Source organism: Mobula hypostoma, chromosome 8, assembly GCF_963921235.1.
Source record: "Mobula hypostoma chromosome 8, sMobHyp1.1, whole genome shotgun sequence".
Classification (NCBI taxonomy): Eukaryota; Metazoa; Chordata; class Chondrichthyes; order Myliobatiformes; family Myliobatidae; genus Mobula; species Mobula hypostoma.
The window spans coordinates 126,809,858-126,833,495 of record NC_086104.1 but is presented as its reverse complement, the minus strand read 5'-3'; the positions used below and the strand labels follow the sequence as shown (position 1 = coordinate 126,833,495).

The 23,638-nt window shown below is 48.1% G+C and overlaps 1 protein-coding gene across 1 annotated transcript in view; it reads left to right on the top strand.

Moving 5' to 3' along the window:
* The window catches only part of megf8 (multiple EGF-like-domains 8), a 124,859-nt gene extending 104,146 nt beyond the window's left edge, over positions 1 to 20,713 (top strand). The window contains exons 42-43 of the mRNA XM_063056749.1: positions 848 to 974; positions 1,250 to 20,713. Coding sequence (XP_062912819.1) covers positions 848 to 974; positions 1,250 to 2,464 — 1,342 coding nt within the window. The 3' untranslated portion in view covers positions 2,465 to 20,713. The remainder of the gene's footprint in view (positions 1 to 847; positions 975 to 1,249) is intronic.
* The last annotated feature ends 2,925 nt before the right edge of the window (positions 20,714 to 23,638 follow it).

The window sequence follows — 23,638 nt, the reverse complement described above, 5'->3', positions numbered from 1 at the left end:
ATAGGCAGCGGCTTGCTCTCCATATCATTCTGCCCTGCTTGTGTATCGACTCAGATGGCGAGGACCCAACATCCACGGTCGGCCCCATCAGTAGAGGGGGCCTGACTCTTCCCCCAAACTCGTTTTGAAATCAGTGTGGAGACTCGCCTTACTGAATGAATCTTCACGCATTCACACCAGCCAGTTCTCTCTCCTCTGTACTGGGAGTCACATTCTCGAAAAATCCTGTTCGATCTTTCAACCATAAAGCTCATCAATTCTATGCAAGAGAAATCTGATCTAACCTGTGTGTTAAATATTCCTGTCCGTTTTTAAGTCTGTATTCAGTGAAAGACCAGTCAGGGCACTAGGTCATGTGAGTCTGCCTTAATAACACTACTAAATGTACAACAATGTTTTGTGTGCATTTCCTGTTGAAGGATCAATTGCATTTTACGGTCATCGGTCATAATCGTATTATCAGCAGTCTATGGTCATAGTCACAGCCTGGAAACAGGCTCTTCCCAAGATGTCCCATTCCAGCCAGTCCCGTTTGGCAGTGATTTGTTAGTTAATAGTGTTGCTTGGTATGGGTAGACGCTCAGGGACATTGTACTACCATAATATATTGCTCTATTTCCTTCAAAGTGGTCTGGACATTCTGCCAGCACAAATATGGTCCAATTATGTCACTTCCCTCAACTCTCCACCATCCCCCTCCTTGCATTAACTGTCTCTCTCTTCCTTTCCCTGTCTCCCCTCCCTCCCTCCCTCCCTCCCTCCCTCCCTCTCCCGTCTCTTCGTTCCCCATCACACATGTCCCCGACCGCCCCATCACACTGTTCTGACTGCTAACTTGCCGTTACAGATGCCAGTGTAATGGGCACTGGGACCGGTGCAGAGTCTCGGACGGTACAGAGTGCCTCTGTCAGAACAACACGGAGACTAGCTGCCCGACCGCTCAGGCCGAGAGGAAGGACTGCTACAAATACCAGGTGTGTGGCCCCTTCTTCCTCCGCTCTCCTTCCTCCCCCTCCCCCGACGTCTTCTCCCTCCACCTACTGCCCTCTCCCTCCTCCTCTTGATCCCCCTGCACCTCCCCCTCCCTCTTCACCCCCATCCTACCGCCCCCTCCTGTCCACTCCCTTCCTCCCCAAACGGCTGCCTCCCCTCCCCCTAATCTCAGCCTGAGACACGAGCGAAGCATTGCTAGTGACCCTGACCCTGACTTTGTCACTTGTCCTCTGCTCTGCACCGCCTACCTCCACAGTGTGCCCGCTGCAAGGAGAACTTCCTGGGAAACCCGACGCAGGGCCGCCAGTGCTACCGACAGATCACGGTGGAACAGGAGTACTGCTTCGACCCCACCTCACAGAGCAACTGCTACCACGAGCCACACGTCCGCAACCTGCCGGCTGGCCGCACCGTCTTCTTCGCCGTGCAGCCCAAGTTCACCAACGTGGACATCCGCATCACAGTGGACGTCACCTTCGGTGCCGTCGACGTCCACCTCTCCAACTCGCACTCCTCCTTCGCCGTGGCCATCGACCCGCTCACCGGCCGGCACCTGGTGAGGCTCGGCGAGGCCGAGGGGGCGGCAGGGGCCGAGGGCGGGGTGGGGCGCGCGGCACAGAACGTCAGCCTGCCGCTCCCGGCGGCCCCGCAGCTGAGGGAGGAGCAGGCCAAGGGTCTGACCACCTACGTGACGGTGCAGAGCCCGCAGACCGTGCTGGTGGTGCGCGGGGTGAGTCAGCGGCTGGTGGTCACCTACCCGTACCGCCTGCACGCCCTCAAAACGCAGCGGTTCTTCCTGGCGCTGCTGGGAGCGGGCCCCGGAGAGGCACAGGGGCTGCTGTTCTTCCGCCAGGACCAGGCCCATATCGACCTCTTCGTCTTCTTCAGTGTCTTCTTCTCCTGTTTCTTCCTCTTCCTCTCGGCGTGCGTGCTGCTCTGGAAGGCCAAGCAGGCGGTGGATGCCCGGCGGGAACGCCGCCGTCACCTGCAGGAGATGGACAAGATGGCCAGCCGCCCCTTCGCCCGCCTCACAGTTTGCCTGGAGCCCGAGGCCCGGGCCCCCTTTCCTCCCCTGGCCCCGCCCCCTCCCGCCCTCCTCCTGCCCCTCCGGCCCCGCCCTGCGCCCCGGCAAAGCCGCCGCAGCGGGGAGCTGCTGCCCCCCTTCCTCCCACCGCCCCAGCCGCTGACCGCCCCCCCTCCTCACCCTTCCCTACCGGCCACCATCGCCGGCAGCGGCTTCCGGGTGGGGCCTGTCACGCTGGAGCCCACCGAGGACGGACTGGCGGCCGTGGCCACTCTGCTCTTCCAGCTGCCCGGCGGGCCCCTCTCCCCCAACCGCGCCTGCCTGGGCTCTGCCCTGGTCAGCCTGCGCCACGGCCTGCAGGACTACTGCTCGGCCGCGCCCCCGGCTGGGCCCTGTCGCAAGGGAGGAGGGCTCAGCCACGACAACCTCACCAGCATGTCCACCTAAGAGTAGGCTGCCCCTGCCGAGCCAGGTCAGCTGAAGCGGATCTGAGGGGGGGTGAGGCTCTCTTCAGTCAGAGGCGTTTTACATTCTCGATGCAGCCCTCACCCCACCCCATTCCCAGTCCCTTGTGGGATGCTCAGAGACGTCTGCCTCCTCTGTCTAGCCTCACGCAGACTGCTCCCTCCTCCGTCTGGTATCGCAGAGATGCCTGACTCCTCCCTCTCTCGGGCCCTCACGGTGGCGTCTGACTTCCTGACCATCTTGTCTCCCACAGATGTCTGCCTCCTCGTTGAGCACTTCTCCCAAAGACGGCTGTCCCCTCGGCTATCTATATTCCCAGAAGTGTCTGCCTCCTGAGTTGCCCCATTTCTGGCAGATGGCTGCTTCGTCAGCTGTCCAGTCCGGTCCAGTGCCCTTTGTCTGTCCCGACTCCCAGAGGTGGGTGACGCTGGTGCAGTGGTCAGGTACACTGGCAGACACCGGGTACCCCAGCAGGGCCTGTTGAGTCCTGAGTCCCCTGTCCTCCCCCCACCCCACCAACAGAACTCACTGGGCCCAGTGCCACACTGTGTGAGTGTCAATGGCACGGCCTGGGTGGTGGAGCCCAGAAGGGCTGCCGAGCATGGCACCCTCTCATGCATCCATCACCACACTGCACTGTAGCAGGTGAACAGACAGCAAGAGGGGAAGGTCGCAGTCCCAGGAGATTGGAGCAGATCCTGGACCCACATCCCACACCTAACCACGAGCAAATGTCCCTGGGGGGAACACCGTTGCCATTGTGGCTGAGAATCTGCTTCTCCCCACCGTCGGTTGTCAAGCCGCAGGTGGGAGCAGAACAAGCCGTCCGCTCACGAAGCCAGGCCAGCCCGATGTCACCTCTGGCCCTCGCTGGCTCCACTCCACTCTGTCCTGCAAAGGCACAGAAGGATCCCGAACGGTAACAGGGCCGTGGCCCATTAACCTGCAACCCCTGCTGAGCAACCATTGGACAGGAAGCACATCACCTAAAGGGTTGTCGCACTCCCAGGATATGGGCCAGCTCCTTCCTCCTCCAGGACCGGGGTGATCCCCACACTACAGAAAACAGACCCTCCGCCCACCTCAGTGGATTTGGCAAGCCAAGCATTGGCACAGCACACCTGTGCTGTCTGGTTGGGACCTCAATGGGCAGCAGGAGACGGTTGAACCCCATTGCCAGTTTGGGTGGTGGTTTACCATCCACATGTAATGGTTGAGCAGGTGATAGCCCACCAGTGGGAAAGAGGGGCTGAGGGACAGGCTGTTTGAAGCCAAGGGTGGTGGGTATGTGGGACAAGCTGCCAAAAGAGTTGGGGTACAATGACAACATCCAAAGGTATTTGAATAGGTGCACAGAGGGGAAGGGGGGCGATGCAGGCCTAACTGCAGGCAAATTGAATTAAAGGACCTTCCTGGCCGGCATGGACAAGATGGGCTGAAAGGACGTGTTTTTGGACTGTTCAGGCTTGCATACTATCCCTAAGTCCATTGAATATGTAATAGTGCACCCTAAAAACCCTCTGTACCCGAGGGCTCTACATTGACTGTATACTCTCCCCTAAAATCCCTCCGTACCCGAGGATCCGACATTGCCTGTGTATTCCCCCTCACATTTGTCTGGGTTAAATTCCATCCGCCATCTCTGCCACAACTGTATATCTGCTCTTCTATCCTGTTTCCTTACTTTGTGTCACCTGCACACACTCATCAATCGCCCTACATTTTTCTAAATATCCAGTGGATTCCGGTTAATTGGGGAACATCGGGACCAGTACATTTTGGCTCAAATAATCAGCTGCCCCATTTAGCCAGTTTCGTTGAAATATAATCATAAAGGTTTTTTTAAAAAAAGGCAAACTACTGTTTAACTGAGTAACAAATTATTTATTTAATTGAAATACAGAACAGATTAGAACACTGGCAAGAGTACTGCAGTACTATAAAACTATTAGTTCCTAATAGTTATCGACGGAGCAATTCATCCAGTGTATGATGCTGTCTTCTTTCGATGACTGTACATGAACAAAAACCAGCAGACAAGTAGGGTAATTTTTTTCAATTTGTGACAAATTGGCAAATCTTTTAGTGGCTTCTTGACAAGGGTTTGAAATGTTTTAAGTGAGATTAAAAAAAAGACAAATGATCAAATATTGCTTTTGACCACGAAGGGACAGCAACACAAGAACGTACAATTGCTGCTATTTAGAAAGTTTGCTCTACACATTTAGAAAGTTTCCTCTACCGTAAGACGTAGGAGCAGAATTAGGCCATTCAGCCCATCTAGTCTGCTCTGCCATTCCATCATGGTGATCCCGGATCCCACTCAACCCCTTCTCGCCATGTCCTTTAATGCCCTGAATGATCAGTAACCTATCAACTTCCCCCTTAAATATACTTGGCCTCCACCGCAATCTGTGACAGTGCATTCCACAGATTCACTACTCTGTGGCTAAAAAAATTCCTCTTTACCTCTCTTCTGAAAGGTTGCCTCTCAATTTTGAGGCTGTGCCCTCCAGTTCTGGATATCCCCATCATAGGAAACATCCTCTCCACAATCACCTTATCTGGTCCTTTCAACATTAGATAGGTTTCAATGAGATCCCCTTGCTTTCTTCTAAATTCCAGTGAGTACATGCCCAAAGCTGCCAAACGCTCCTCATATGTTAACCTCTTCATTCCTGGAATGATCCTCGTGAACTTCCTATGGACTCTCCAATGACAGCACATCTTTTCTGAGATATGGGGCCCAAAACTGTTCACAATACTCCAAGTGCGGCCTGTCTTGTGTCTTAAAAAGCCTCAGTGTTACCTCTTTGCTTTTATACTCTATTCCCCTTGGAATAAATGCTAACATTGCATTTGCCTTCTTTCTCACAGACTAAATCTGTAACTGAATCTACTGGGAGTCTTGCACGAGGACTTCTAAGTGCCTCTGCACCTCAGATGTTTGAAACTTCTCTCCATTTATATAATAATGATATTTAGATGATACCAGAGGCCTGAGAGCTTGAGGGCTTGATGCAGTTTCCTTGCTGTTCCTAGTAGTGCGCTCTTCTAGATTGAGATCTCAGATATTGGTGCTGGGACTTGTTGGAGTCACTCTCCCAGACCAGGTGCCACAGCTCCAAGTGCTCGTGTCACCTCTGGGATTGCTCTGGCTTTAACCTTTCCCATCCTTTCTATCTGCTTTTTCAAGCCCTGATATTTCTTCAGCTTTCCATATTTTATCCTGATATTACTGTCATTCATGGTTGCCACATCTATTGCTGTTGCTTTCTTCTGATCCCTGTCCGGTATTACAATGTCTGGTTGGTTGGCCAGTACCTGCTTATCAGACTGTATTTGGAAATCCCACAGGATCTTAGCTCTGTCATTGACCACTACCTTCTCGGGTGTTCCTCATCTGGACTTGGGAGTTCTTGTACACAGTTCCTGCAACTTGGTTGTGCCATTCAGTGTATGCTGTTGCTGCCTGCATCTTGCACCCTGATCCATGCACAATCTACATCTTGGGTCTTGTCTGGTGTGGTAGACCCTTGCTTCTATTGCTCTTGGGCTCAGCGCTTGTTCTTGTGCAGCCGTGAGCAGTGTCTCTGAGCTGTCCCTCAGCCTTGCCGTTTCCAGCCATTGGTGGGATTTTCTTTTGTCAGCCATCTCTGATATCTGGCAGTGGTACGTACCATGCAGTGGTTTGCCATGCCGTGGCCTCTGGTCCTCTGGCTCTGCTTCACCCACTATCACTTCACGTCCCCTGCCTGCTGTCTGAGGTATTCCAGCAGGTGGTCTTTAGGGGCCATCACCCTGACATGCTCATGGATGTTTCGCATTTCTTCAGGACCATGGTCTTGACACTTCCAAGGCCCTGTCCTCCTTTATTCTGGCAGGTGTACAGTCACTCGACATTGGACTTTGGTTGGAATCCTCCATGTATTGTTAGTAGTTTCCAGGTCATCAAGTCAGTGGTTTACAGTTTGTTCCCTGGCCAGCACACTGTTGCGGCTGGGTATCTGATGACTGATAGGGCAAATGTGTTGATGGCCCTGCTCTTCTTCTTCTCACTTAGCTGCCTTTTTGAACCTTTCTCACTCTTTGGAGGTTCTTGGATGTTGCAGCCTTCCTTCTGGCCTTCAGGTAACTCAACTCCTTCAGTCTTGATGAGTTTGCCTCTCGTCACGACCATCGGGCTGCACTTTTCCAGTCCAAATGACATTCCAACGTCTCTGCCGTATACCCTTGTCAGGAGGGTGAGTGAGTCAATCTCTCTTTCATTGCTAGCATACAGCTTTGATGTCATCCTTGTAGGGGAAGTGGCTGTTCAGTCTTGTGTACTATCCCAAAGTCCATTGAATATGTAATAGTGCACCCTAAAATCCCTCTGTACCCGAGGGTCCTGCATTGACTGTGTGTTCTCCCCTCACATTTGCCTGGGTTAAAATCTATCTGCCATCTCTGCCAGAACTGTATTTCTGCTCCTGTATCCTTTCACCGGTTTCCTCACTTTGTGTCACCTGCAGACACTCATCAGCCCCCACTACATTTTTCTCTAAAGATCCAGTGGATTCCAGTTAATTGGGAAACAGCGGGACCACTACATTTTGTCTAAAACAATCGGCTGCCCCAGTTAGTCAGTTTCATTTAAATATAGTCATAAACGTTTTTAAAAATGGCAAACTACTGAGTAACAAATTATTTATTTGATTGAAATACAGAACAAAGTAGAACACTGGCAAGAGTACTGCAGTACTATAAAACTATTAGTTCCTAATAGTTATCGACAGAGCAATTCATCCAGTGTATGATGCTGTCTTCTTTCGATGACTGTACATGAACAAAAACCAGCAGACAACTAGGGTAATTTTTTTCAATTTGTGACAAATTGGCAAATCTATTGGTGGCTTCTCGACAAGGGTTTGAAATGTTTTAAGTTAGTTTAAAAAAAAACAAATGATCAAATATTGCTTTTGACGACCTATATGGATAGCAATACAAGAACATACAGTTGCCGCTATTCAAAAAGTTTGCTGTACGAATGATGTCAAGTCTAACGGCCACACTTGTGTACGCGACTGACACGGTTCAGAACCGTTCGGCAACAGTCTCCTGTCCCAATCAAATGGCACAGTGTCCCTAAGAAGGAAAGGGAATACTGACTATTTTCTCAATTAGTTTTTGTTGTTTAAGAGTTGTCCGAAATACGCGGTTCTCCCGATTAACTGATGGTCCAATCAACCGGAACCCACTGTATGTATGTGTGTGTGTATACGTATATATATGTGTGTGTGTATACGTATATATATGTGTGTGTGTATACGTATATATATGTGTGTGTGTATACATATATATATGTATGTGTGTGTGTGTGTAAATGTATGTATATATCTGTGTGTGTGTGTAATGTATAAATGTTTGTATATTTTCTCTTCTCGCTCCTTATGGATGGTGTGTATGTGTATTTTTCCCCTCAATCTTGGGTCCTCTACCGTAAGACGTAGGAGCAGAATTAGGCCATTCAGCCCATTGAGTCTGCTGTGCCATTCCATCATGGTGATCCTGGAATCCCACTCAACCCCTTCTCGCCATGTCCTTTAATGCCCTGAATGATCAGGAACCTATCAAATTTCCCCTTAAATATACTTGGCCTCCACTGTAGTCTGTGGCAGAGCATTCCACAGATTCACTACTCTGTAGCTAAAATCTTCCTCTTTACCTCTGTTCTAAAAGCTTGCCTCTCAATTTTGAGGCTGTTGCCTCTAGTTCTGGATATCCCCATCATAGTAAACATCCTCTCCACAATCACCTTATCTGGTCCTTTCAACATTAGATAGGTTTCAATCAGATCCCCCTGCTTTCTTCTAAATTCCAGTGAGTACATGCCCAAAGCTGCCAAACGCTCCTCATATGTTAACCTCTTCATTCCTGGAATGATCCTCGTGAACTTCCTATGGACTCTCCAATGACAGCACATCTTTTCTGAGATATGGGGCTCAAAACTGTTCACAATACTCCAAGTGCGGCCTGTCTTGTGTCTTAAAAAGCCTCAGTGTTACCTCTTTGCTTTTATACTCTATTCCCCTTGGAATAAATACCAAAATTGCATTTGCCTTCTTTCTCACAGACTAAATCTGTAACTGAATCTACTGGGAGTCTTGCACGAGGACTTCTAAGTGCCTCTGCACCTCAGATGTTTGAAACTTCTCTCCGTTTATATAATAATGATATTTAGATGATACCAGAGGCCTGAGAGGTTGAGGGCTTGATGCAGTTTCCTTGCTGTTCCTAGTAGTGCGCTCTTCTAGATTGAGATCTCAGATATTGGTGCTGGGACTTGTTGGAGTCACTCTCCCAGACCAGGTGCCACAGCTCCAAGTGCTCGTGTCACCTCCGCGATTACTGTGGCTTTAACCTTTCACATCCTTTCTGTCTGCTCTTTCAAGCCCTGGTATTTCTCCAGCTTTTTATGTTCTTTTTTCCTGATGTTACTGTCATTCAGGGTTGCCACAGAGTTACAAAATACACGTGGACTAAGATGTTAACTGTCCTGTGCTATCACCAGTGGGATCATCAGCTGATCTGCCACCTGTCTTCAGAGTTTCGGCCTGCTTATGATCAAGACTCCCACGAGGTAGTGTGCTATTGCATTCTTCTGTTCCCTGTCCGGTATTACAATGTCTGGTTGGTTGGCCAGTACCTGCTTATCAGACTGTATTTGGAAATCCCACAGGATCTTAGCTCTGTCATTGACCACTACCTTCTCGGGTGTTCCTCATCTGGACTTGGGAGTTCTTGTACACAGTTCCTGCAACTTGGTTGTGCCATTCAGTGTATGCTGTTGCTGCCTGCATCTTGCACCCTGATCCATGCACAATCTACATCTTGGGTCTTGTCTGGTGTGGTAGACCCTTGCTTCTATTGCTCTTGGGCTCAGCGCTTGTTCTTGTGCAGCCGTGAGCAGTGTCTCTGAGCTGTCCCTCAGCCTTGCCGTTTCCAGCCATTGGTGGGATTTTCTTTTGTCAGCCATCTCTGATATCTGGCAGTGGTACGTACCATGCAGTGGTTTGCCATGCCGTGGCCTCTGGTCCTCTGGCTCTGCTTCACCCACTATCACTTCCACGTCCCCCGCCTGCTGTCTGAGGTATTCCAGCAGGTGGTCTTTAGGGGCCATCACCCTGACATGCTCATGGATGTTTCGCATTTCTTCAGGACCATGGTCTTGCCACTTCCAAGGCCCTGTCCTCCTTTATTCTGGCAGGTGTACAGTCACTCGACATTGGACTTTGGTTGGAATCCTCCATGTATTGTTAGTAGTTTCCTGGTCATTAAGTCAGTGGTTTACAGATCGTTCCCTGCCAGCACACTGTTGCGGCTGGGTATCTGATGACTGATAGGGCAAATGTGTTGATGGCCCTGCTCTTCTTCTTCTCACTTAGCTGCCTTTTTGAACCTTTCTCACTCTTTGGAGGTTCTTGGATGTTGCAGCCTTCCTTCTGGCCTTTAGGTAACTCAACTCCTTCAGTCTTGATGAGTTTGCCTCTCGTCACGACCATCGGGCTGCACTTTTCCAGTCCAAATGACATTCCAACGTCTCTGCCGTATACCCTTGTCAGGAGGGTGAGTGAGTCAATCTCTCTTTCATTGCTAGCATACAGCTTGATGTCATCCTTGTAGGGGAAGTGGCTGTTCAGTCTTGTGTACTATCCCAAAGTCCATTGAATATGTAATAGTGCACCCTAAAATCCCTCTGTACCCGAGGGTCCTGCATTGACTGTTTACTCTCCCCTAAAATCCCTCTGTACCCGAGGGTCCTGCATTGACTGTTTACTCTCCCCTAAAATCCCTCTGTACCCGAGGGTCCTGCATTGACTGTTTACTCTCCCCTAAAATCCCTTTGTACCCGAGGGTCCCACATTGACTGTGTGCTCTCCCCTAAAATCCCTCTGTACCCGAGGGTCCCACATTGACTGTGTGCTCTCCCCTAAAATCCCTCTGTACCCGAGGGTCCCACATTGACTGTGTGCTCTCCCCTAAAATCCCTTTGTACCCGAGGGTCCCACATTGACTGTGTGCTCTCCCTGCACATTTGTCTGGGTTAAATTCCATCCGCCATCTCTGCCACAACTGTATTTCTGCTCCTGTATCCTTTCACCGGTTTCCTCACTTTGTGTCACCTGCAGACACTCATCAGACCCCCTACATTTTTATCTAAAAATCCCGTGGATTCCGGTTAACTGGGAAACATCGTGACCAGCAGACAACTGGGGTGGTTTTTTTCAATTTGTGACAAATTGGCAAATCTTTTGGTGGCTTCTCGACAAGGGTTTGCAATGTTTTAAGTCATATTTAAAAAAAAAACATATGATCAATTATTGCTTTTGATGACCTAATCGAATAGCAGCACAAGGATGTACAATTGCTGCTATTTAGAAAGTTTGCTCTACATATGATGACATGTCTGATGGCCACAGTTGTGTACGCGACTGACAGGGTTCAGAACTGTTCAGCAATAGTCTCCTGCCCCAATCAAATGGCCAGTGTCCCAAATAAGGAAAGGGAATCCTGACTATTTTCTCAATTAGTTTTTGTTGTTTAAGTCTTGTCTGAAATAAGCGGCTGTCCCAATTAACTGATGGTCCAATTAACCGGAATCCACTGTATGTACTTGTATGTGTGTGTGTATATGTATGTGTATGTATACATATATATATGTATATGTGTGTGTGTGTATATATTACATATAAATGACTGTATTTTTCTCTTCTTGCTGCTTATGGATGGTGTGTATGTGTATTTTTCCCTCAATCTTGGGTCCTCTACCGTATAGAAGCAGAATTAGGCCATTCAGCCCATTGAATCTGCTCTGCCATTCCATCATGGTGATCCTGGATCCCATTCAACCCCTTCTCGCCATGTCCATAATGCCCTGTATGATCAGGAAACTATCAACTTCCCCCTTAAATATACTTGGCCTCCACCGCAGTTTGTGACAGAGCATTCCACAGATTCACTACTCTGTAGCTAAAAAATTTCCTCTTTACCTCTGTTCTAAAAGGTTGCCTCTCAGTTTTGAGGCTGTTGCCTCTAGTTCTGGATATCCCCATAATAGGAAACATCCTCTCCACAATCACCTTATCTGGTCCTTTCAACATTAGATAGGTTTCAATCAGATCCCCCTGCTTTCTTCTAAATTCCAGTGAGTACTGGCCCAAAGCTGCCAAACGCTCCTCATATGTTAACCTCTTCATTCCTGGAATGATCCTCGTGAACTTCCTATGGACTCTTTCCAATGAAAGCACATCTTTTCTGAGATATGGGGCCCAAAACTGTTCACAATACTCCAAGTGCGGCCTGTCTTGTGTCTTAAAAAGCCTCAGTGTTACCTCTTTGCTTTTATACTCTATTCCCCTTGGAATAAATGCTAACATTGCATTTGCCTTCTTTCTCACAGACTAAATCTGTAAATGAATCTTCTGGGAGTCTTGCACAAGGACTTCTAAGTCCCTCTGCACCTCTGATGTTGGAAACATCTCTCTGTTTAGATAATAAAAATATTTAGATGATACCAGAGGCCTGAGAGCTTGAGGGCTTGATGCAGTTTCCTTGCTGTTCCTAGTAGTGCGCTCTTCTAGATTGAGATCTCAGATATTGGTGCTGGGACTTGTTGGAGTCACTCTCCCAGACCAGGTGCCACAGCTCCAAGTGCTCGTGTCACCTCCGCGATTACTGTGGCTTTAACCTTTCACATCCTTTCTGTCTGCTCTTTCAAGCCCTGGTATTTCTCCAGCTTTTTATGTTCTTTTTTCCTGATGTTACTGTCATTCAGGGTTGCCACAGAGTTACAAAATACACGTGGACTAAGATGTTAACTGTCCTGTGCTATCACCAGTGGGATCATCAGCTGATCTGCCACCTGTCTTCAGAGTTTCGGCCTGCTTATGATCAAGACTCCCACGAGGTAGTGTGCTATTGCATTCTTCTGTTCCCTGTCCGGTATTACAATGTCTGGTTGGTTGGCCAGTACCTGCTTATCAGACTGTATTTGGAAATCCCACAGGATCTTAGCTCTGTCATTGACCACTACCTTCTCGGGTGTTCCTCATCTGGACTTGGGAGTTCTTGTACACAGTTCCTGCAACTTGGTTGTGCCATTCAGTGTATGCTGTTGCTGCCTGCATCTTGCACCCTGATCCATGCACAATCTACATCTTGGGTCTTGTCTGGTGTGGTAGACCCTTGCTTCTATTGCTCTTGGGCTCAGCGCTTGTTCTTGTGCAGCCGTGAGCAGTGTCTCTGAGCTGTCCCTCAGCCTTGCCGTTTCCAGCCATTGGTGGGATTTTCTTTTGTCAGCCATCTCTGATATCTGGCAGTGGTACGTACCATGCAGTGGTTTGCCATGCCGTGGCCTCTGGTCCTCTGGCTCTGCTTCACCCACTATCACTTCCACGTCCCCTGCCTGCTGTCTGAGGTATTCCAGCAGGTGGTCTTTAGGGGCCATCACCCTGACATGCTCATGGATGTTTCGCATTTCTTCAGGACCATGGTCTTGACACTTCCAAGGCCCTGTCCTCCTTTATTCTGGCAGGTGTACAGTCACTCGACATTGGACTTTGGTTGGAATCCTCCATGTATTGTTAGTAGTTTCCAGGTCATCAAGTCAGTGGTTTACAGTTTGTTCCCTGGCCAGCACACTGTTGCGGCTGGGTATCTGATGACTGATAGGGCAAATGTGTTGATGGCCCTGCTCTTCTTCTTCTCACTTAGCTGCCTTTTTGAACCTTTCTCACTCTTTGGAGGTTCTTGGATGTTGCAGCCTTCCTTCTGGCCTTCAGGTAACTCAACTCCTTCAGTCTTAATGAGTTTGCCTCTCGTCACGACCATCGGGCTGCACTTTTCCAGTCCAAATGACATTCCAACGTCTCTGCCGTATACCCTTGTCAGGAGGGTGAGTGAGTCAATCTCTCTTTCATTGCTAGCATACAGCTTTGATGTCATCCTTGTAGGGGAAGTGGCTGTTCAGTCTTGTGTACTATCCCAAAGTCCATTGAATATGTAATAGTGCACCCTAAAATCCCTCTGTACCCGAGGGTCCTGCATTGACTGTTTACTCTCCCCTAAAATCCCTCTGTACCCGAGGGTCCTACATTGACTGTTTACTCTCCCCTAAAATCCCTCTGTACCCAAGGGTCCTACATTGACTGTGTGCTCTCCCCTAAAATCCCTCTGTACCCGAGGGTCCTACATTGACTGTGTATTTCCCCTCACATTTGTCTGGGTTAAATTCCATCAGCCATCTCTGCCAGAACTGTATTTCTGCTCCTGTATCCTTTCACCGGTTTCCTCACTTTGTGTCACCTGCAGACACTCATCAGCCCCCACTACATTTTTCTCTAAAGATCCAGTGCATTCTGGTTAATTGGGAATCATCGGGACCACTACATTTTGTCTAAAACAATCGGCTGCTCCAGTTAGCCAGTTTTGTGGAAATATAGTCATAAAGGTTTTAAAAAAGGCAAACTACTGTTTAACTAAGTAACAATTTTTTTTTATTTAATTGAAATACAGAACAGATTAGAACACTGGCAAGAGTACTGCAGTACTATAAAACTATTAGTTCCTAATAGTTATTGACGGAGCAATTCATCCAGTGTATGATGCTGTCTTCTTTCGATGACTGTACATGAACAAAAACCAGCAGACAACTAGGGTAATTTTTTCATTTTGAGACAAACTGGCAAATCTTTTGGTGACTTCTCGACAAGGGTGTGAAATGTTTTAAGTCAGATTTAAAAAAAAAACAAATGTAACATTGCTTTTGGCAACCTAAAAGGATAGCAATACATGAACATACAATTGCTCTTTAGAAAGTTTGCTCTACATATGATGACATGTCTGATGGCCACACTTGTGTACACGACTGACACTGGTTCAGAACTGTTCAGCTACAGTCTCCTGTCCCAAATAAACAAAGGGAATTCTGGCTATTTTCTCAATTAGTTTTTGTTGTTTAAGAGTTGTCCCAAATAAACGGCTGTCCCGATTAACTGATGGTCCAATTAACCGGAACCCACTGTATGTATTTGTGTGTGTATGTATATATGTATGTGTGTGTATAATGTATAAATGTTTGTATATTTTTTCTTCTCGCTCCTTATGGATGGTGTGTATGTGTGTTTTTCCCTCAATCTTGGGTCCTCCCCGTAAGACATAGGAGCAGAATTAGGGCATTCAGCCCATTGAGTTGCTCTGCCATTCCATCATGGTGATCCTGGATCCCACTTAACCCCTTCTCGCCATGTCCTTTAATGCCCTGAATGATCAGGAACCTATCAACTTTTGTTTCAAATGTTTTTATTGTGAAGCAACATCAACACAGGAACTTATCAACTTCTGCCTTAAATATACTTGGCCCCCACCGCAGTCTGAAGCAGAGCATTCCACAGATTCACTACTCTCTGGTTTAAAAAATTCCTCTTTACCTCTGTTCTAAAAGGTTGCCTCTCAATTTTGAGGCTGTGCCCTCCAGTTCTGGATATCCCCATCATAGGAAACATCTTCGCCACAATCACCTTATCTGGTCCTTTCAACATTAGATTGATTTCAATGAGATCCCCTTGCATTCTTTTAAATTCTAGTGAGTACATGCCCAAAGCTGCCAAACGCTCCTCATATGTTAACCTCTTCATTCCTGGGATCATCCTTGTGAACTTCCTATGGACTCTCTCCAATGACAGCACATCTTTTCTGAGATATGGGGCACAAAACTGTTCACAATACTCCAAGTGCGGCCTGTCTAGTGTCTTAAAAAGCCCTAGTGTTGCCTCTTTGCTTCTATTATCTATGGTACCCTTGAAATAAATGCCAACATTGCATTTGTTTTCTTTATCACAGAACAATCTGTAAATTAATCTTCTGGTAGTCTTGCACGAGGACTTCTAAGTCCCTCTGCACCTCTGATGTGGGAAACATCTCTCTGTTTAGATAATAAAATATTTAGATGATACCAGAGGCCTGAGAGCTTGAGGGCTTGATGCAGTTTCCTTGCTGTTCCTAGTAGTGCGCTCTTCTAGATTGAGATCTCAGATATTGGTGCTGGGACTTGGTGGAGTCACTCTCCCGGACCAGGTGCCACAGCTCCAAGTGCTCGTGTCACCTCCAGGAGTACTCTGGCTTTAACCTTTCCCATCCTTTCTGTCTCTTTCAAGCCCTGATGTTTCTTCAGCTTTTCATATTCTTTTTTCCTGATGTTACTGTCATTCAGGGTTGCCACATCTATTGCTGTTGCTTTCTTCTGTTCCTTGTTACTATGGTTGGTTGGCAGTACCTGTGTATCTGATATGTGGCCTTCAGGTAACTCAACTCTTTCAGTCTTGATGAGTTTGCCTCTTTTCACTACCATCCGGCTGCACTTTTCCAGTCCAAATAACATCTTGTTGTCTCTGCTGTACACCCTTGTCAGCTGGATTAGTGAGTCAATGTCTCTTTCATATCTGGAATGCAGCTTGATGTCATCCATGTAGAGGAGGTGGCTGATGGTCACTCCACTCCTGAACTGATACTCCTATCCACTCTTCGAGGTGAACTGGCTGAGGCGATTCAAGCCTATGCAGAACAGTAGCGGGCTAGTGTATCACCCTGGTATATTCCACATCTGATGGTTACTTGTGCTATTGCTATATACCACCAGTAATTGGTGCTTAGAGCCTCTGGTGCCGTTACCAATGCCCCTCTGAGCAGGGTTCAGGAATTTACACACAGGTTCCTTCAGCCTGGTGGCTATATCCTCGAGTTAGCCAGTCAGGGTGGGAGCCGCCTTCAAGCAGCTGGTTCATTTGAGGTGCTAGCAGTGAATGTAACGCTGTTAGTTCCTTCAGCCAACAGGCGAGGATCATGTCGGGCCCTGGTGATGTCCAGTTCTTCATATTGGCTGTTCCTCTGGGAGGCTGCAGAGGTTTGCCTGTCGATCTCTCAGCCACTGGGCACTGGTGTTATCTGATGCTTCTTTCTCCCATATGCTCTTCCAGTGCTCCTCAGTTGCTGTTTTGTTTGGTTCAGGTACTGGCGTGTTGTTGGTCTGGATACTTTTCCTGGTTCTTTGGAGAAGAGTGTGTTTATTTGCTTGGCCTCTGTGGTCTTAATGTACCCATGTAGTCCGCTAGCCAGAGCTGTTAACCATTACTTGGCAGTTTTCAGGGCTTCGGCTGTGGATATACGTCTGTACTTAGTAACTGAGATGAGTCCGGTCTTCCCAGGTTTCTGCAGCTCAGTTAGCCTGCTGACCTCTGCCTTATGGTTTTCATCTTGGCTTCAAATTGTCGTCTGCAGGAGGGGGGGTTTGTAAGAGTGCTCTCCATTGGATTTCATTTTGTTGCCCAACATTTCTAGAATAGCTGTTACCGACACATATATCAGGTTATTGGTCTCAGTTAAGTTGGAGGCTGCAATTGTGAGTCGTGTTTCAATGGCTGTTTCTTGCATGCTGTTGGATGGAATTTTATCATTAAGTCTGGGGAGCCTAGCTCGTTGATTGACGGTCACCAGTTTGACCACGATTGCTGCAGCCAGCATCGAACTGCCCGGGGTGAGGTTCGAACTTGCATTTCCGGTGTGCAAGGTGATGCTATAACCTTTGCACCATCTGTGAGCTGTGGAGGCGGGACTTGAACTCGTATTCCCCAGTCAACTCGGTTCAGCGGTGATGTTGCTGATTCTATGTCTTCCAATTCGAGGTGTGATAGCAATCCACTGCTGACAGTGTCTGATTGCTGGGTAGCCAGATGTTTTTCTGTGAATGTAGACCATTGTCTTTATTGTTGCCAGAGTCCCCACATGCGCTTGATGTATCCTCTTTCACGTGGGTTGATTCCATTAATTCCATGATGTCCAGCTCATCCACTTATGGTTTGTTCTGATAGCCAACTTATCGCCAGACCATTGGTGTGGACCTTGTTAATCCAGGTGATGTCCAAGCTGGCATGATTCTTCTTGATCTTGTCACTCTCTTCTGGAGGTTTTTGTGGGCAGATGTTGCATAAGCATGAAGGGTCCAGGCCACCACCACCACCACCTGGACCTGAGCCCAGACCCCTGCTGCACAGAGCCTGTACGGTTCTCTCGACCAACGGGGATGTATCTAACAGTACTTAGGCACATGTATATAGCTAGGATGCCCAAGACTTTTGCACTGTACGGTATTTGTCAACATGGAGCAGTCAGCGAGTCAGTAAATCTGGTGGGAAATATGTGTAACATACATTCAAAATATTGGAAGAACTCAGCAGGTCAGGCAGCGTCATCGAAGTGAACAGTCAGCGTTTCAGGCCTGATTGTAGTAATGAGGAGGAGTAATGTCCTGGATGGTGAGGGTCCTTAAAGCGGCGTTTCCTTTTAGAGGAGCTGCCTTTTGAAGGTGTCTGCACCCACTACCATCTCTTCGATGACCAAAGCGAATTTTGAATCTGATCAAGCAAGTCTCTGTAGATCCCATGTGCTTTAATTTTTAGTATCAGCTTATACCAGAAGGAACCTTGTCCAAAGCTTTACTGAAGTCCATGTAGGCAGCATTCACTGACCTTCCCTCGTCATCTTCTCAAACAAAAAACTCGATCAAGATGTAAGACTTGACTTCCCCACGTAGCCATGCTGACTGTCATTAACAAGCCGATTGCTTTTCCTCAGAACCCCCAGTAAATTCCCTACCACTGGCATAACGTTTGCTGCCCTGTAATTTTCTATAGCCCTTCTTAACAGTGGAACAACACAGTCTTCCTAACCTCTGGGAACTCACCTGTGGCTGGAGAGAACATAAAGATCTCTCAAAGCTGCAGTGATCTCCTCTCTTACTTCTTTCAATAACCCGGGATAGACCCCATCTGCCCTGGAACGGCAGCATACCCCTCCCTGATCTCGCCATTCTCCATGTTCTCCTGTGTGGACTACTCTTCTGTATCTTCCAGGCACAAACGCCTCCCTTAATCTTGAATGGTCCTACCCTCTCTGTCATTACCCACTGGTTTTTAAAGTATGTATAAAATGCTTTGGGTTTCTCCTTAATCCTACAAGAACATTTCATGGCCCCCCTTTAGTACTCCCGATTCCCTATTTAAGTTTTCCCCAGTTTCCTTTATATTCCTCAAAGTTTCTGTTTAATTTCCTAAACCTTGTAAACACTTTCTTTAATTTCAGCATCCAAGTTTCCTCACCTATAACACTCTTTGCATTGAAATAAGTGCGTCAGACCCTTCACCTGACCCTGACTGCCCTTACAACCTTACCAGACCTAATGCTGGCCTTCCCTCAACCCCTCCACTTGCTGACACACAGGTCATGTTCCCACCCCCTGCCAGGCAGCACCAGCAAACATATTGGTCATCCCTCTTGTACAGGTCCCACCTGCTCTGGAAGAGAGCCCAGGATCCTTGTAGGTGAAATCCTGCCTCCTGCATCAACTTCTCAGCTACACATTTAACTGGTACTCTTTGCCCCCCCCCCCACCTTTTCCTGCCTCCCTCCCCACAGCCACGGTGTAGGTCGAGGTCCAGGAGAGACTTCGACAGAGCCACATTTGGCAGTCTGAACGCACATCTTCTGTAGGGCATCTGTGTCATTTTTCCTGCAGTTTTCTTGTTACGTGTGGAACAGCTACTGAGTTCCCCTTCGTCTGTTGTCCCAAGAGCCTTGCCTTTGCTCAGTGCACAACCCAACTTACACTTACTTGCCACCATGGTTGCTTGTTGATCTCATAGCAGAGCAGAACAGAGAAGTGAAAGAGCACAGAATGCATGTCTCCTGTCAGCCACGTCAGTGTCGTCAGGTGTAAATGTGCTGGTCTTGAGCCAAAGTCACACAGAATAGAAGCGAGCCCTTCAGCCCAACTTGTCCATACCGACCAAGTTATTCACTGTACTCATTACATTTGCCCGAGTCTGGCCCAAAATCCCTCTGAACCTTTCCTATCCATGTACCTGTCTGTCAATATTCTTTTAAATGTAATTACAATGCCTGCCTCCACACCTTCCTCTGGCAGCCTGTTCCAAATGCTATCCTTTGTGTGGAAGATGGTGTCCCTCAGGTCCCTTTTAAAATCTTTAACCAATGTCCTGCCTGCCTCCCCTTTTCAGATCCCTATACCCTGGGGAAAGTGTTGTGACTGTTCACCTTGATGGTGCCCCTCATGGTTTTATAAACCTTTATACGGTCACCCCTACACTATCCCAGCCTCTCCAGCTTCTCATACCCAAAGGTCTCCAAGAATCTCATATCATCAGCACCCTTTCCAGTGACCAGAACTGCACACAATCCTCCAAATGTTGTCTTCCCCACTGTCTTGTACATCCCAACCCCTGTACCCTCATCAATATCGTGAACTTGCATCACTACCTCCCTATAAATGAGGCACTTTGCTCGTTACTGTTAATGACACTAAGAATTTCCTGAGATCCCCCAACGTGCTGAATCTGTAATTACTGCAGTGGGGTGCTGCTGTCTGGCAACAGGTCATGTTTTCACCTGGAACATTCTCTGTAGATATCTGAGGATTCTGCTGGCTGTATACCACAGCACCACAATCTGCCCACTCTGTTGAGCAAAGGAAACTCAAGCTCTTGATCCATGATGGCACCTGTGGTGTGATGTCCGGGGGAAACTTCTGCCTCAACTCTGCCAACCGCAGTATCTTTAACTGCTCGATTTGGTATCAGGTGGATATACTCAGTGGGTCAGGCAGTGTCCGTGGAGGGAGAGCAAGGGCAGGTTCTACATGGCTGCAGGTCCCAAACAGGTAGAGTCTTGTCCTGCACCCTGTTCACCAAGCGAGTCTGTTTCAGGAACTAGTGTCTGAATGTTTCCACCCACATTGTTTAGTGGGGCTGATCAGTGTTATATGTTCCCCTCCTCTTGGACTGATTCCCTGATAATCTGCCTTCAATTCTGTCAGCTCCACTCAATTCACCTGAGTGACGCTGGAGGGCATTTTGAGTGATGTTCGTGTAAAGCATTTGGGAATGACTGACAACAGGGATTTCAGTCCCTGTACAAAGGAACCAGTACAAACAGGGAATGCTATAAGCAGCTGAAGCCTGGACAGGTAACAGCTGTGTAGAGAGGAGTGGGCGAAGATCCAGCTGGCCTGCAAACATTTCCAGCATCTTGTTTTGATCTGTTTTCCAGTATGTGCTGATTTTCCCTCCTTTTTTAGTTGAATAAACTATTTAATTGGTAAATCCGGTCTGTTTCACTTGTATTATTTAATGAAGGGAGTCTTTTCCTGAGTACGGCAGCACAGAGGGTCACCGGATGAGCTGGAAAACCAGACGTCTAGAATGAAAGGCCAACAACAAAGGCGACATAAAACTCCCCAGCACCTTCACCATTCACCCCTGAAATAACCCACATGCAGGTCATTTCCTGAGAGATGGTGTGCACAAATACCCCATCCTTCCCCATTAAGGGGAGTGTTTGATATGTCATTCATTCTAATTTATAGTCCAGTGTGTTCCACACTGAACACACCCAACTCAATGGTGGAAAGTTTTTTTTAAGAAGCCATGCAGGTTCCTTTTTGTGTCTCACTCTGTGTCAGTAACTCCTTGTTGTGGCATCCCGGTCTCCAATGTCTGTTCTGGAACATAGACCAGACCCACGTCACCATTGCCTATACAGGTCCATATCCCTCCATTTCCTGCCTTCGTGAGGTGCCTGTCTAAACAGTGTATCTCAGGCACCTACTCTGTTCTTCTTACATCCACCTTAAAACTAAACCTAGTATTTCATATTTCTGAGAAGACCATCTCAATTTTATAAACCACTATTAGATCTCCAGAGACAACAATCCAAGTTTGTCCAGTCACTCCTTTTGGCAATGCACTCCGGCCTGGTAAACCACTTGATCCTCTCCAAAGCCTCCACATCATTCCTATAATGGAGTGACCAGAACTGCAGACAGTACTCCAAACGTTTGATGGAGCTGAAGTATGGCTTTCCAACTTCTGCAGGATGGAGGCTACCCAGACAAAATATGAGGTTTTTCTCCTCCAACTTGTATGTGCCCTCATCATGGCGGTAGAAGAGGCCATGGATAGACATGCCAGAATGGGAACATGAAGTGGAATTGAAATAGGTGGCTACCTGTCATCTGTGGCAGACAGTGAAGATGCCTGACAAAACAGTCCCCTAATCTGCATCAGGAGGCTGCCATGGGATCACTGAATACAGTAGATGACCCTGACAGACTCACAGAGTAAGTGTGCCCCACCTGGAAAGACTGTTTGGGGTCCTGATTGATGGTGGCTGAGGTGTAGCACTTACCCTGGGCCAAGGGCCCAGAGGGAGTTCAGTGGGGAGGGACAAAGACAATTCCTATGGAAAGTAAACAGGGAGATGGGGAAATAAGTGCTTACTGATAGGAACTTGAATTTTGACAGAAATTATGGAAAATGCTGTATTGGATACAGAGGCTCATGGTTTGGTAAATATGGGCAAAGGGAATCCTATCCCTGTTATGATGGCAGGGCCAGCAGAAAGGCCTGAAATCTCGCTCCATATCTGCCAACCTATCTTTATTCATTGCGATACAGCGTGGAATAGTCCCTTCCAGACACACTGTCCAACAACCCCCAATTCAATCCTAGCCAAATCATGGGACAATTTACAATGACCAATGAATCTACCAACCAGTGCGTCTTTGGACTGTGGGCGCTCGGAGGAAACCCATGAGATCATGGGGAGAACATACTAACTCCTTACAGACAGCAGCAGGAATGGAACCTGGGTTGCTGGCACTGTGAAGCGTTGAGTAACCACTGTGGTACCGTGCCATCTCTTCCTCTCCCTCCTGTTGGCTAGCGGGAGATTTGTACTTGAACTCCATTACAATGATTGCACCTTTCTTATTTATGAGTTCTACCCATATTGTCTCAGTGGATGAACCCTCGAGTAAGAACTAGAGAGACATTCTCCCTAGTCAGTAAAGCACCAGCACCCCAACCCCCATCAATATATCTGAATCCTGGAACGTTGAACTGCCTGACCTGCTATTCTTTCTTCCTAATTCCATATACTGATCCAGGCTCTGAAGTAGTTCTCCCTGACGCTGTCTGTCCTTCATTACACCCTTACCCAACTGAATTTCCCTCCATTAGCTGACCTACAGCTCACCTCCCCACACCCCTCCCAGGCCAGGGTAAATCCTCTCGGGCAGCACCAGCCAAAAGCTCTGCAAGCATATCGGTCATCCTTCTTGTAGAGGGCCCACCTGCCCTGGAAAAAAACCCTGTGACCCCTGTACCTGTAGCCCTCCCTCCTGCACCAGTTCACTTATCACCTTCCCCTTCCCCCAAACTTTACAGTCCTGATTTAGTGTATTGGTCTGAAAGGTCCACCGTTTATTCCCCTCCATAGCTGCTGCCTGTCCTGTTGAGTAACTCACCTGCCCTGGATTTCATAAGCTCCTGCTTCTCGGGACTGCTGATTTTCCAGCTCCCCGGCCCCCTCTGTGACAGGGCGAGTAGTGTGAATGGGACAGCACCCAGTCACTAAGGAGCTTCACTGACATGGATATGGGCCTCCCGCTCTGTCCTCTCCCAGCTCCAGTCTCCGGGGAAACCGGCAGCTAACCGGTTAGATGATTATGATGCCGCCGGGGAGACGCTTGAGGACAGACCTTTGACTACAGGATCTGCCAGTACTAGGAGCAGGACTGTCTCCACGCCCCCAAAGCTGGGGACGAACCCTCCCACTTACAGGGCTGACCGAGAAAACACAGCAAACCTCAAACATTCTGCTGCAGATCTGAAACTAGGCAGCGCACCTGGCACGAATAATCTCCGTGACCTTGTTGGTTTCCCTCAGTGGCTTCAGTTTCCTCCCACATCCCAGAGACATGTGGGGTCACTGGGATAATTGGCCCCCAACACCTTGTACTTGGTGGGTGATCACAGTGAAATCCAACCATATCCTCTGTCTGTGCATAATCCATTTCCCTCCTTTCCCTGCCCACTCGTGTGTCTGTATAGACATCTCTGAAAAGTCACTGTAGTTCACCACCTTGCAGCTTGTTCCAGGCACCCAGCACCCTGTCTGTAAAGAAAACATGCCTCAGAAATCCCCTTTAAACATACCTTTGTTCACCTTGAGAAAAAGTCTGTCTACCCTATCTACACCTCTATC